At 33.9% G+C, this 13,789-nt stretch overlaps 1 protein-coding gene across 1 annotated transcript in view; it reads left to right on the top strand.

Annotated features, from left to right (window-relative positions):
• Positions 1-13,789, top strand: part of Pi3K21B (phosphatidylinositol 3-kinase regulatory subunit alpha) — a 405,502-nt gene that overhangs the window by 318,296 nt on the left and 73,417 nt on the right. The window contains exon 17 of the mRNA XM_090416099.1: positions 4,955-5,053. Coding sequence (XP_090272225.1) covers positions 4,955-5,053 — 99 coding nt within the window. The remainder of the gene's footprint in view (positions 1-4,954; positions 5,054-13,789) is intronic.

The following is a 13,789-nucleotide window of genomic DNA, read 5'->3' as shown; positions in this document are numbered from 1 at the left end:
CCAGACCAGTTTCAACCTCAATAAAGGTTGAAACCGGTCTGGGTAGACCTATCTCCCTTAATGTAAAACAACATACATCTCCTAGGGGATGAGATTTACATTAGAGTTAATACTAAGAATAGTGATCCTAGCTTTATCTACCTTTACTACGAGTTGCCCACTATTGTACTACCCCAGGTGTTTGCTTATGCTTGGACTCGCCAAACTTTTATAGCTTGCTATATTCGGCATGAAACTCTTTGATTTCTATCTTAGAGTTTCTTATTCGGCTTTGAAATAATGTGAGATTAAATATCCCCTTAATTTAAATAATTTTTACATCACCTTTTTTACATTTTACACAATTTTTACATCAGCGAAAAGTGAAGCTTTTTGGCTCTTTATTTCATTAATATCATAGCTATATATTTTAAATAACAATTAAAATGGTTTGGACACCTCCAGAGAATGTCAGAGATTACCAAATTTAGTCTTGAATGGAATTATTGAAGGAAGATGATCAAGAGCAGTCCAAAAAGAACTTGGCTACAGTCTTTGAAAGAAAGGTCACAATTTTTGTGCTTCAGAGAGATGACAGAAATGGCCAAAGATACAGCTAGATGGCGAAGATTTATTCATAGGAAACTTAATCTGTCATCTGACAGATGAGAAATAAAAATACTAAAATGTGCAGGTTTGTTTTGTTACAATTTAACTAATTTTAACTATTTTACTTGTTAGAGTCAAGTAATACAGTGTATTTCACTGTCATCCTCCAACCATTTAGCTGGCAGCATGCTATCTGGTCACCAATCTTTTGTGTGGATATGAAACTGGCAATATTAATGAAAGGGTGGACAGATACCAAAAATTTAGCATATGGAGGAGTAGAGGGCAGGTGACTAGTGGTGTGTCACAGGGTTCTGTGCTTTGATTACTGCTGTTTAATTTCTACATAGATGATATAGTAAATAATTCAGTTGTTTGCTGATGATACAAAGTTGGGTAAAACCTCTGTCTTAATAACAGTTGAAATGAAGGTGATGTAGAGAGCTTTCAGGATGATTTAAATAGGCTTGACAGTATGGGTAAAACATAATGGATGTCATTTTAGTGTGGAATAGTGTAAAGCTATGCATTTTGGGCTACAAAAATTACAAGCTGTACCACATTGAGGAGACTATATTCCAGGAAATTGAACTAGGGATTTGGAAGGTATGGTGGAGTAGTAGAAGATAGAAAGTTGAAGCTTAGAGCACATATTGCTAGTCACTAGGGTAGCTCATAGGATTACTTGGCTATTAAAGAACACACTAACAAGCAAAAATAAATTACCATTTCTCTTTATAAAGCTTTGATATGACCACATCTGGATTACTGTGTCCGGGTCTGGTCACCTAGGTTTCTTGGGGATGAGAAGTGGTGAAGAGGATCCAGAGGCAAGTGACAAAGATGGTTGAGTGGTCTGTGGAATGCTCCCTATGAGGATAGATTAAGGGTTTGTGGGTTGCAAAAAAGGGGGAGATGTGATAGAAACATTTAAGTTACTTAAAAGATTTTCATAAAGGAAGTATTTCAGCACTTGGCTGGAGGGTGAAGAACAAGAGGTTATAGGATTACTTGGCTATTAAAGAACACACTAACAAGCAAAAATAAATTACCATTTCTCTTTATAAAGCTTTGATATGACCACATCTGGATTACTGTGTCCGGGTCTGGTCACCTAGGTTTCTTGGGGATGAGAAGTGGTGAAGAGGATCCAGAGGCAAGTGACAAAGATGGTTGAGTGGTCTGTGGAATGCTCCCTATGAGGATAGATTAAGGGTTTGTGGGTTGCAAAAAAGGGGGAGATGTGATAGAAACATTTAAGTTACTTAAAAGATTTTCATAAAGGAAGTATTTCAGCACTTGGCTGGAGGGTGAAGAACAAGAGGTCATCTTCCCTGAAAGTTGAATAAGAGTGTGATAGCATGAGGACTAGATTTTGCACTTGGAGAGTGGTAAATGAATTTTATGGGTTGCCTGTATCATTTGTGAGTTCTTTGTCTGTTAATGTGTTGATATTTTGGGACTCCCATGAGGAGTCTTAGAACCCCATGGAGCTGCCTCTGCAATAATAATAATAATAATATTTTGTTTGTATAAATAACTCTGTAATCGATGTACAGTGTATTGAAACCTTCTTCTTCTTGCTTTAAACTTCAGCTTGTTGCATTTCTAATACTTCAATGCAAGCATTCTGTCCATCTTTTTTTTTTTATTGTCTACCAACTGGTCTTTTCATATTTAGTTTCCACTACCTTGCTAGTTTGACTAATCTTTTTGGGGTTCATTTTATTAACGTGTTGATTCCATTCCACTGTTCACTTTTTTATCCATTTTGTTTACTGGTTATAGTTAACATTCTTCATAAATCTTTTCATTTTTTACTCTATCAAATTTTATTTTGTTAACTATTTTTCATAATACTTTAATTTCACATGATGTATATGTGCTAAAAAGTTGTTATAATCACCATGATGGAATTGAGGTAAAACCATGTACCTTACACAGTATTCCACATATTTCCCATGAAGTATTATATGCTTCTTACAATGCTGCTGCATCATTAGCAGTCCTCTGAGAGAAAAGTCTTTCCCTTGTTGCACAAGCCAGTCCTCAGCTGCAGATATGGCTTCATCATCTGTGGTAAATTTTGTTCCTTTCAAGTATTTCTTTCAATTTGGGAATAGGAAATAGTTAGATGGGGCCAGGTCTGGCAATAGGGTGGGTGAGGCAGACATTGTAAGCCCAAATTGTGCATTGTGTATTGGGTTTCATGAGCAGTGTGAGCAGGCTCGTTATCCTGCAAAAGCAACACACCTCTGCTCAGTTTCCCATGTCATTTTTCCTTCAGTACCTTCTTCAATTCCTTCAGAGCTGTTGAATAAACTGTTGCTGTAATAATTTCACCTTTTTTTTGTGGTACTTGATAAGGATTACACCATCCATATCCCAAAAGACAATGGCAAGAACCTTCCCTGCTAACTTTTGGGTTCAGAACTTCTTTGGCCATGGAGAACCTTTGTGTCTCCACTCCACACTCCATTGACTGTTGTTTGGTCTCTGGTTCATAGTGATGAAGCCATGTTTCATCATCAGTCACAATACGAGCCAAAAAATTTGCACCTGATTTTTCAAAATAATCCAAAATCCCTTAAGATGAGAGCACATGCTCTTTTGGTTGGCATTCAAACATTTGGTGACCCACTTTGCTGAGAGCATCTGCAAATCCAGATGTTGATGGATAATGACCCCCCCATGTTCCCTGGATATCCCCAGAGTCTTTACAATGTTTCTGGCTGGTATTCATCTATCATCAAGAAGGATCATGGCATGCACTGCATCGATGTTTTTTTGTGTGATCACTGTGGAAGGTCTTCCTGACCTGACAGCATCTGTTGTCTCAGGATGCCCAGTTTTCAATTTGGTCACCCATCTGGCAACTGTTGTATATGCTCAGGCACAGTCCCCTAAAGTCTCACACAAAGTTTGGTGAATCTCAGTTGCAGACTTTTCTTGGAGCATGAAAAACTTGATGATGTCCTGCACCTTGTATCTTCAAATTTCTTCAAAACCTCTGACATGTCTTCTTATATATCTTGAAAGAAAAAGAACAATTTATTACAGTTTGATGAAACATGGGGTTAATGGGTTTTAAGATATGTTCTTTCTTTGGTTATATCAGTTGCTTTAATATCATTTTTGTTTATTTATTTTAACTATTCACAGTTATTCCCAGGTATTTAAATTTCATTACTTGTTCCAGTATTTTTCCCATTTAGTTCTAATTTAAATCTGATCAGTTCTTTTGCAGTTACCATTGGTTTTTTCTGTTGATATTTGCATAATTGAATAATCGTGTTGGAGATCATTTTCTGCAGTAATGCTATATCATCTGTATATCCAACAAAATAAAAAAATTTTTTAATTTTTATTCCATTTAATTTCTGTTTCTTAAATTCTTTTATTATTTCATCCAGGATTATATTTAAGTAAACATGGACTTAAAGAATCACCTTGTCAGATCCCTTTCATTATAGGGATTTTTTTTGTGTATTTGTGTTCTGATATTTACACATCCATTTTTTGCGTATATATCTTTGATCATTTTAATGATTTGCAGTGGTATCTTTCTTAATGTTAGTACTTTTAGGACATCCTGTAATCTGATTCTGTCAATGAAACACATAAATATTGATTTGTTAAATTCTATTGCTTCTCTGTTATTTGCTTTATAACAAATATAGCATCAGTACATGATCTTCCCTTATGGAATCCTTATTGTTCATCATTATAATTTAGTCTTGATTCTAATTCTTCTTTGATAATTCTTGTACATATTTTTAGAGTGGTGCATAGCATTTGAACTAGCAGTGCGCATCTGAAACCATAGATTTAATTTTTGCTTGAGTCTAAACAAAATATTCTTTGTAAGTACTCTAGAGAGTGTACATTAATAACCTATAATCTGTGGTTGGTTCCAAATTGCATTTCCAGCTACATGTATTATAAATATTTCTAAATACTCATTGCCAGCCTGGTTGGCCAAGTGAATACTGTCTCTGCTCTCCAACCAGCTGGTCATGCAGTCAAATCCATGACTAGCATAAATGTTTATAAATCTTTAGGTGATAGATAAATACTTTGAGGTTTGAAATGCCATGGAAAAGTTGAATTGATCTTTACAGCAAGATTTCTTGATTGTGTAATTCATAGCCTACAATACTAAATGTGTTATTGATTACCAACCTCCATGAATGTGGTGTGGAATTGAAAGAAAGAAGAGAGAGAAATTGCACATTTTGTATAGTTTATTCTGCTTTATATTAGAATTCACTAAGAATGAATTGATTAAACTAGATTTTAAAGAAATACTTCTGACATTTAGTATTCTTGAAAAATATTTTCTATATAATTTTTTCATTTATTGCAGGGAGGAAGTAAATGAAAAACTCAAAGATACACCTGATGGTACCTTTTTAGTAAGAGATGCCTCTAATAAAGGATCAGGAGAATATACTCTTACTCTCAGGTAAGTTTAAGCATATCTTAAATGTGACTATTTCATTACAGATAATCTCCTTTTGCAAGTTTGATTGTTATTGACTCTGTGGACTGCATGGCAAGAAAGTTAAATTGTACCTGTAGCGTGTTATGTAAAACCTCTGTGTCTTAATAACATTTGAACTGGCTATAACCTAGATTTAATTAGTGTTTGAAAGATATATATATATATATATATATATATATGCTTTGCTAAAATAAGCATTGGGACTGTTTTTGAATGAAATACTGATATGTATAGTGCTGTGATCATATGTGGCCTACTACCACTGCTGTTCAAAAGCAAACAGATATGGTCCCAGCGTGGATTCTCTAGGGCTATAGCCAACTCTGTATTATCAGTGCTACGTGGATAGCATATCAGTAACCTGTCCATTCATAATGTTGGCATAAGACTGCATTACTCCAACTAAACTCTAGGCAACTTTCAATCAAACCGAGGGAATAATTGGATGCTCAAAAAGGTAGTATAAAAATCTTTGCAGTGCAATAGTGAAAGTTAAACCACAACATAGAAAACATAGAAAATAGAAAATAAATATCCAGAAGGTGGCAAGATATTCTGTAGGTTATTGAAGAAGCTCAGAAATGGAGGAAAAGGAATTAGAGTTTACTCCATACTTAAAGGATATCTTTTTAGAGGAATTACTCCATACTTAAAGGATATTAAGTATGGAGTAATTACTCCATACTTAAAGGATACTGGAGAAAAAGATATCCTTTAAGTGTGGAGTAACTACTTCGAAAAATTGCTAGATGAAGCAATCAGTGAGGGCAGAGTAGTAATAAACACTGATGCATGCAATCAGGAATACATATCGATACTTGAAGTAGAAAAAGTCATCAAAGGCCTGAAATGTGGAAAGGCAGCAAGAGTAGATGATATTTGACCAGAAATGCTCAAAAAAGACTTTTATAAGTGAAGATGGTAAATTAAATATGAAATAGAAAACAGAATCAACAAAGCCAGGCCTTCTGCATAGTTTAGAAGGCCTGGACAGAGGGACAAATTCCAGATGATTGGAGTAGAACTCTCATTGTACACATATATAAAAAGGGAAATAAAACTGAATGTGAAAATTATAGAGATATTTCTCTACTGAGTGTTCCTGGTAAAATTTATACATATACTTGAGAAACAGTCGAGAAGGATTGTGGAAGAAAAGCTTGGTGAAGAATAAGCTGGATTCAAACCAAATAGAGGTTGTCAGGATCAGATTTTCACTTTATGACAAATAGTTGAGAAATCATGGGAATATAACAAAGATCTGTATTTAAGTTGTGTAGATCTGGAAAAGAGATATGACAGGGTGCCAAGAGAAAAGCTATTCAAAAATGCTAAGCTATTTCGTGTCAATGGGACATTATATCAAGCGATACTTAGTCTTTATTTGAGTTGTAAGTAAGCGGTTAGAATTGAAGGAAGTACAGGAATATGGTTTCATGTAAAATCTGGTGTCAGACAAGGATGTACATTATCCCCTCTGTTATTCATTATAAGGAATAACAGAATATATAATTATCTATATGGGTCACATTATGAAGGAAAGTGGTATTAAACCTGATAATCTCAGCTCTTTGCTTTATGTGGACAATGTTATACTTGTAAATAAATCTGCTACAAGTCTGCAAGATTCCCTGACTAAATTGAATAACTGTTGTAAAAGATATGGTATGAAGGTCAGTAATAACAAGACACAGACAATGAAAATAGGTAAAAGCTTTGAAAATGTCAACTGCATTGTGAATGGAGAACCTATAGAACAAGTAAAACATTTCAGCTACTTAGGCATGATTTTTAGTGAAGATGGTGTAATAAATTAAATATGAAATAGATAACAGAATCAACAAAACCAGTATGGTAGGAAGTCAACTGAATAAATTTATATGGAATAAGAGAGAGAAATTAGTCAAAACACTAAATTAGCTCTGTACAAGACAGTGTTCAAACCAATTTTAACTTATGCATCTGAGAGCTGGGTTAGAAATAAAACACCTCGATTAAAGACTAGAGACCACTGTTATGAGAGTTCTGAGAAAGTTTAGGGGCATCAACAGATGTCATCAATGGCAATATCATATTATAAGCGAGGGTATTAAATAAGAACTTGACATTGTTAGCATTCAGGACTGTGCTAGCAAAGCTAATCTCAGGTGACATGGTCACTTAAACAGAATGGGAGAGGAAAGATTAGCAAAACAAGTGTTCTTTGTTAGGTTGGTAGGAAAAAGATCCAGAGGAACACCAAGATATAGGTGTTCCTCATGATTGATACATTAAAAAGTCCTTTGAAGGTAGAAATATAAGATCTGATAATGTTGGAGTCTTGACAGGTAACAGATTTGAAAAAAAATTGTAGATAGGAAGTTAGTAATGATGTAAATTTTTCATGTAGTACTATCATATTCTGTATACCCCTTGAGGGTACATGACAGGAATTTGATGATGTTGATGATTACATACTAATGAAAAGTCCCTACATCAATCCCATTATAGGAATGCCATTTTTTAAAACTCACTGTCAATAATCAAGAGAAGTAATGTATCATTACTACCAAAATTTGACCAGTTGCAATTAATTCTAATTTTGTTATTGATTCAATTTTGTTTGGCCTCTGTCAAATAAAACTGGACACAACTAGCCAAATTTTATGCATTAAATCCACTTAATGAAAGAAGACTACACTATAGTAAAAAACACTGAAATGCACTTTTCTCCTCTTTCTCTTTTACAGTTTGCATCATCCACCAGTTTTCATTAAATCTAGCATATTGCTGAAGGTCCCTGATAAGTTTAATTTTGACTGAAATGGGGAAGAAGCTTTTCCATAGGCACACCTGTGTAGGTCACATTATTCAGTTGATTTTGACTAAATTTGGAATGTAATTTCTTTATTTTAAACTCCCATAAAAATTTCTCTTCAATTAGACAAAAATGATAGAAGTTACATCCTTTGCAGACATCTTTACAAGTTTCATTATTCAGTTAATATCAACCAAAATTATTTGTTTGAGATTGCTGTAGTTTCTCTGAGCAATTCATAATTCACAATAATGAAGGGTTGGAGGGAGTCCTTTGTTGCTACAATCCACTATGGGTTACTTCACTCAACCATTTTGCAATATTTGGAATTTTCCAAACCGGGTTTGTTATATGTTTTTCCTTATGGCTGAATTTGGTTGTTTTAAGATTCCTTGGCAATTTAAACAGTTGGGTTTTTTTTTTTTTTTTTTTTTTTTTTGAGTCATTTTGAAAAGTAGCCATCTTGCCTGAGGATATAGTGCCAGGTGTTTAGAGATTAAGAAGAGAAAAGAAGAATTCTATGGTAGAATTATAATGTGTCTATAAAAATTTAGGAGATGCACGGTAAATATTATGTTTACCTTAGTTTGTCCCTAGCTAGATATGGGTTTTCCATTTCTGATTGTGGTTCACACCTACCTTGATACAAGTAGGTGTGTAAAGCCTCTGAATGGTATCACAATTGTAGTCACTTCTGGGGTAACAGGAAATATAATTGTATTTAATTGGCAAGTCTGTTTCTGTATCCTTCAAATAGGATAAATTTAGTTATCTGAATGTTCATTTTAATTTTGTTTGTTTTTGCTGAACCATCTGTGCAAGCTTAATAAATCAGTTTGCTTGTTATGCTTTTAAGCTTGGCATGTCACTCGATAGGAAAACTATAGCTGATTAGATTTTCTTTCAAATTTATTTGTTTATGCAAATCAGAAATAAGATATGTTCCGGAACTGCTTCTGTATTATGGAATTCTTAAGGAATTCGCTCGAGGTGCTGTTAATTCGAACTGCTCTCTGCCTATTTTCTAAATGAAATTGAAACTACAAGTTAAACTTACCCCCTAATTCCTATTGTATGTAGTTTTCTTAAGGTGATATGGTTGACAGTGTCAAATTCCTTCTGTACATCTCAGTTCTTTCTGAGACATAAGGAGGAAAGACATACAGAATTTTAACTGTTGTTTATGCACTTATGAATAACCATCAGAAAATTTTAGCAAGCTTGTTTAGGATTATATTTTTTGAGAAATCAGTGCTGAAAATTAATACTACTTCCCTTTCATTGCAAGTTCATGAATTTTTAAGAAAACTGGCAAAATAGATTTGGTTCATAGTTTGTGTAATTAATTATTGATATTAGCTTTTTTTAAGGATGGCTATATATATATATATATAATTGTCCTTTTTTTTCACCATTTGACACTTATTTGTTTATGATATGAAGAGAAATTTGGGTGATGTTTAATAAAAGTATATCATTCTTTAGTTAGTCTTTATATATATATATATATATATATATATATGCTACAACTTTATTACTGTTTAGTCTTCCTAATTAATTGTGTTCAAATTCTTCTTAGAAATTCTGGAAAATAAATTTTAATTTTCCTTTACAGCCAGCCAGCTGTTAAAGTTTTATGAATCATCCATTTGATAATCTATCACTTACATGTTGCTGTTATAAAGAATGAGTGCATTTCTTTTATGCACTTTTCAAATAAGTGTAATTAGTGAATATTTTCTGTTTATGCATCTTTCTGAAACAAATGAAAGCATTTCCATTACTTTCTTGGATCATTGCCATAGTATGCAAATTCAGTATGGAAGAACACTCCCTTTGCCCATTTAATTTCATTCTATAATCTGTTACAGAATATAGAGGTAATATAGAGAGGGTTACTTAAGGGTCTCAATCCCCCTCCCCCCCTTTCCCCATGTTATTTTAATGTATATTTCATTTATGGCATACTTAGAGTCAGAGTTGGATAATTAGGAAGAGACCTGCACATAGGCTTTTAAGGAATGCAGAGAACCAACCATGACTTCTAACATAATGTTGAATCCTCACCTTTTTATGACATACCATATTGGTAGGTATCTACTGGATACTGAATGAACGAGAATTGGTTGGGATTTGGCTGACCAAAATAAAATGATGGTAAAACAAGATGGAATTTCATGCCAGCTGGGAGTTGCTCAGTTAAAGAAGGCTGCCATTGTGTTTGTCAGGAAATCAGGGTGAATAGCAAAGAGCCAGATACTGAAACAAATCCCAACTCAACATCTGCAGACTTCAGGATTGGTAATGGGATGGGAAAGAAATGAAACTAGCAGATGAATTGGATAAGTGTCAGATTGTCATCATGAGTGTCACTGAAACAAAAAAGATAAACAGGCGAGATTTTTCTGAGCAGCACATATATCAGCAAATTCCTGATATGTACTCTCGGGGGGGGAGATACAGGATAATTGCGATAGTACTACATGAAAAAGTTACACCATTATTAACATCCGATCAATAATTTTCCTCCAAATTAATCTGTTATCTATCAAGGTGGTTTTTACTGTATAAATCCATGTACATCTTGGTCTTCCTCTGGGTCTTTTCCCTGGCAAAGAACACTGGTTTTGCTAATCTTTCCTCTCCCATTTTGTTTAATTGACCACACTTCTGAGATTAGCTCTGCTAACACATTCTTGAATGCTAACAATGGCAAGTTTTCTAATATCCTCATTTTTAATGTGATACTGCCATTGATACCATCTGTTCATTCCACTAATCTTTCTCAGAACTCTCATATCAGAGGTCTTTAATCAATTGTGTTATTTCTAACGCAGCTCTCAGATCCATAAATTAAAATTGGTTTGAATACAATCTTGTATACGGCTAATTTAGTGTTTTGACTAACTTCTTTCTTATTCCATATAAATTTATTCAACTGACCTCCTACCATACCAGCTTTACTAATTCTGTTGTCTATTTCCATATTTAATTTACCATCATCACTAAAAATTGTGCCTAAATAACTGAAATGTTTTGCTTGTTCTATAGGTTCACCATTCAGGATATAGTTGAGGTTTTCAATGTTTCTACCTATTTTCTGATTTTCATACCAAATTTATTACAACAATTATTCAGTTTACTTAAGGAATCTTGCAGACTTGTACTGGATTTATTCAGAAGTATAACATCATCTGCATAAAGTAAAGAGTTAAGATTTAATTAACATCTCCAATTTTTATATCAGATTTACCATATTTTTTGCCTTATGAAATGTACTGCTATATTGGACTCCTCACATTTTTCATGTTGAATTTTTTGAGGAGGAAAAAAATTTTTTCATAGTATAAGATGCACAAATTATGCAAATTTTAATACATGTATTATCCATTTATTAGATAAAAAAAACAATTCTTCTTAAAAATCATCAAATCATTAAAAAATCTAACATATAATAATGTACAAATCATTTCTCTTTGTAAATCTAAAGCACCATGATGGCAACCCTGGAAAATCAATGTTATTTCTTTCTGTTGCCAATAATTTTGCTCATTGATTAATCATTTTTGTAGATATGCAGCAACACGATCTTCTTTGATCAATTATCCAAGTGTTTAATTCATTTTCAATTTCTGGCTTTTTTGCCGGTTTTCTGCAAAGATTGTGTTTTTTAGAATTTGCTTCTATTAATTGCTGCTCTTGTTTCCTCCAAGTTCGTACTATTTTTTCTGTATGCAGAGGCCCAAAGTGTTGCTTTGCTGCCCTTTTGCCATTTCTTTTTTGCATACTCATCACACTACGCTTAAACACAATCTTATAGCTATGTCTGTGCTTCATAGAATCTATGGGTTATAAGAAAAAATTAAGTATAATAATGTATTGGTTCCTAATTTAAATGCATGACCATGCAACTATTCAAACTGATCACGCATTACCAACAAGTGATGATGCACCGTAACTGCGCATACATAAAAAACACATTGGTGTATAAGATGCATTTAGCTTATAGGATGCATCCTAATTTTCAGATAAGTTTTAGGTGCAAAAAAGCATGTCTTATAAGGCAAAAAATATGGTAATGCCAATTTCCTTCATAATGTGATCCACATAGATAACAATGGAAATGTGCACCTTTGTTGCCCATCTCATTTTACCTCAAACCATCTTCCTGTACCTCCTTCAAGTCTGACTGGCTGACTTACAGCTTAAATAGACACTATATACTGTAATGTCCCATTTACACCATATAGTAGTTTTGAAGAGCTTTCCTCTTGGCACCTTGTCATATGCCTTTTCCAGATCAACAAAACTTAAATACAAATCCTTGTTATATTCCTAAGATTTCTCAACAATTTGTCTTAAAATGAAATTCTGATCCTGACAACCTCTGTTGGCTTGAATCTAGCTTGTTCTTCACCAAGCTTCCCTTCTATATTTTTCTTAGTCATTTCTCAAGTATATTTGCATAAATCTTACCAGCACTAAGTAGGGAAGTACTATGAGAAGTCTGCTCCAATCATCTGTAATTCACCCCTCTGACAGGCCTTTTGAATTATGCAATGTAGCCACTATAAAACTTTTATACCTGCATATTTGAGCATTTCTGGCAGAATTTCATGTACTCCAATTGCCTTCCCACATTTCAGGTTTCTGATGACTTTTTCTACTTCAAGTATTCCTGACTGCATTCCTGTTGGGAGTTTTCTATCTTCATGCCGACACTGCTTGTTTCATTTAGCATTCTTCCAGAGAAATTACTCCAGACATCTAGAATATCATCTAACTTCAGTTTTCATGTCACCTTTATCATCTCTGATTCCTTTTACAACACTCTTTTCTCCATTTCTAAGCTTTTTCAATTGGCCTCCAAAATATTTTGTTGCTTCCCTGATATTTATTTTCTATGTTCTTACCAGTCTTGCCGTGACTTTTTGTTTAGCTACTTTTACACAGGTTACTCTCTTAAATTTTTCTCTGTATTCTTTTAGCACATTGCTGACTTATTTGCTGGACATTTTGGTATTTTTTCTTCTTTTCCAGGAATGCTTCTTTAACTTCTTGTGCCTACCATGGGGGTTCTTATTTTTCTATCCTTGCAGACAACTTCATCACATACCTCCCTAGCTGAAGCAGTCAGTGTCTTCTTTAGAGTTTGCCACTGTGAGAGTCCAAGGTTTGGTTCTTGTTTTCAAGCCCTTTCATTTTTTTTCCTTGCATCTTCTCTCCATGTGAATGTCTGCATATTTTTATGTTGGAACATGGTGTTAATAATAAGTAGTCCATGTCCTGAACAAAAATCCAGTAAGTACTTACCATTATTATAAGCTTTGCACTTTTCTCCAAATTTTCCCAAAGTTGTCTGGTAATCATTTCCTACTCTGCTGTGTAGATCTCCAATAAGGACCAACTTTTCCTTTTCATTCTGCCGACTGCCTTCTCTAATGCCTCAAAAAATTCCTCCATTTCTTCCTTTGTAGAACCTTCCTCATGGGACCATATGCTCAAATAAATCTCATTGTGCAGTTCCTCATTGTGATATTTGCCCACATCATTCTACTTGATATTGCCTGCCATTCAAGATTATCCTCATATTTAGTGTCGAACACTATGGCTACTTCCTCTTTTCCCTGATTGTTATTGCCACAACAACACATACAAGATGTTATATTCAGACAATAATGATCAAAGAAAAGAGTAGCTGTAGTATTCAAAATTAAGTATGAGGATAATCTTGAGCTGGCAATATCAGGTAGAATGATATAGGCAAAATATCACAATCAGGAAACTGAACAAAGACTTATTTGTGCTTATGTTCCCATAGAATGTTCTATTATAGAAGTGGAAGAATTTTTTGAGACATTAGAGAAGGCAGTCGATGCAAAGAAAATGTTGATCCTTGA

The sequence above is a fragment of the Typopeltis vanoorti genome, chromosome 3, assembly GCF_054136105.1.
Source record: "Typopeltis vanoorti isolate ZY-2024b chromosome 3, IOZ_Tvanoo_1.0, whole genome shotgun sequence".
Classification (NCBI taxonomy): Eukaryota; Metazoa; Arthropoda; class Arachnida; order Uropygi; family Thelyphonidae; genus Typopeltis; species Typopeltis vanoorti.
The sequence above is the reverse complement of the archived record's forward strand: the minus strand, read 5'-3'. Positions and strand labels throughout refer to the sequence as shown.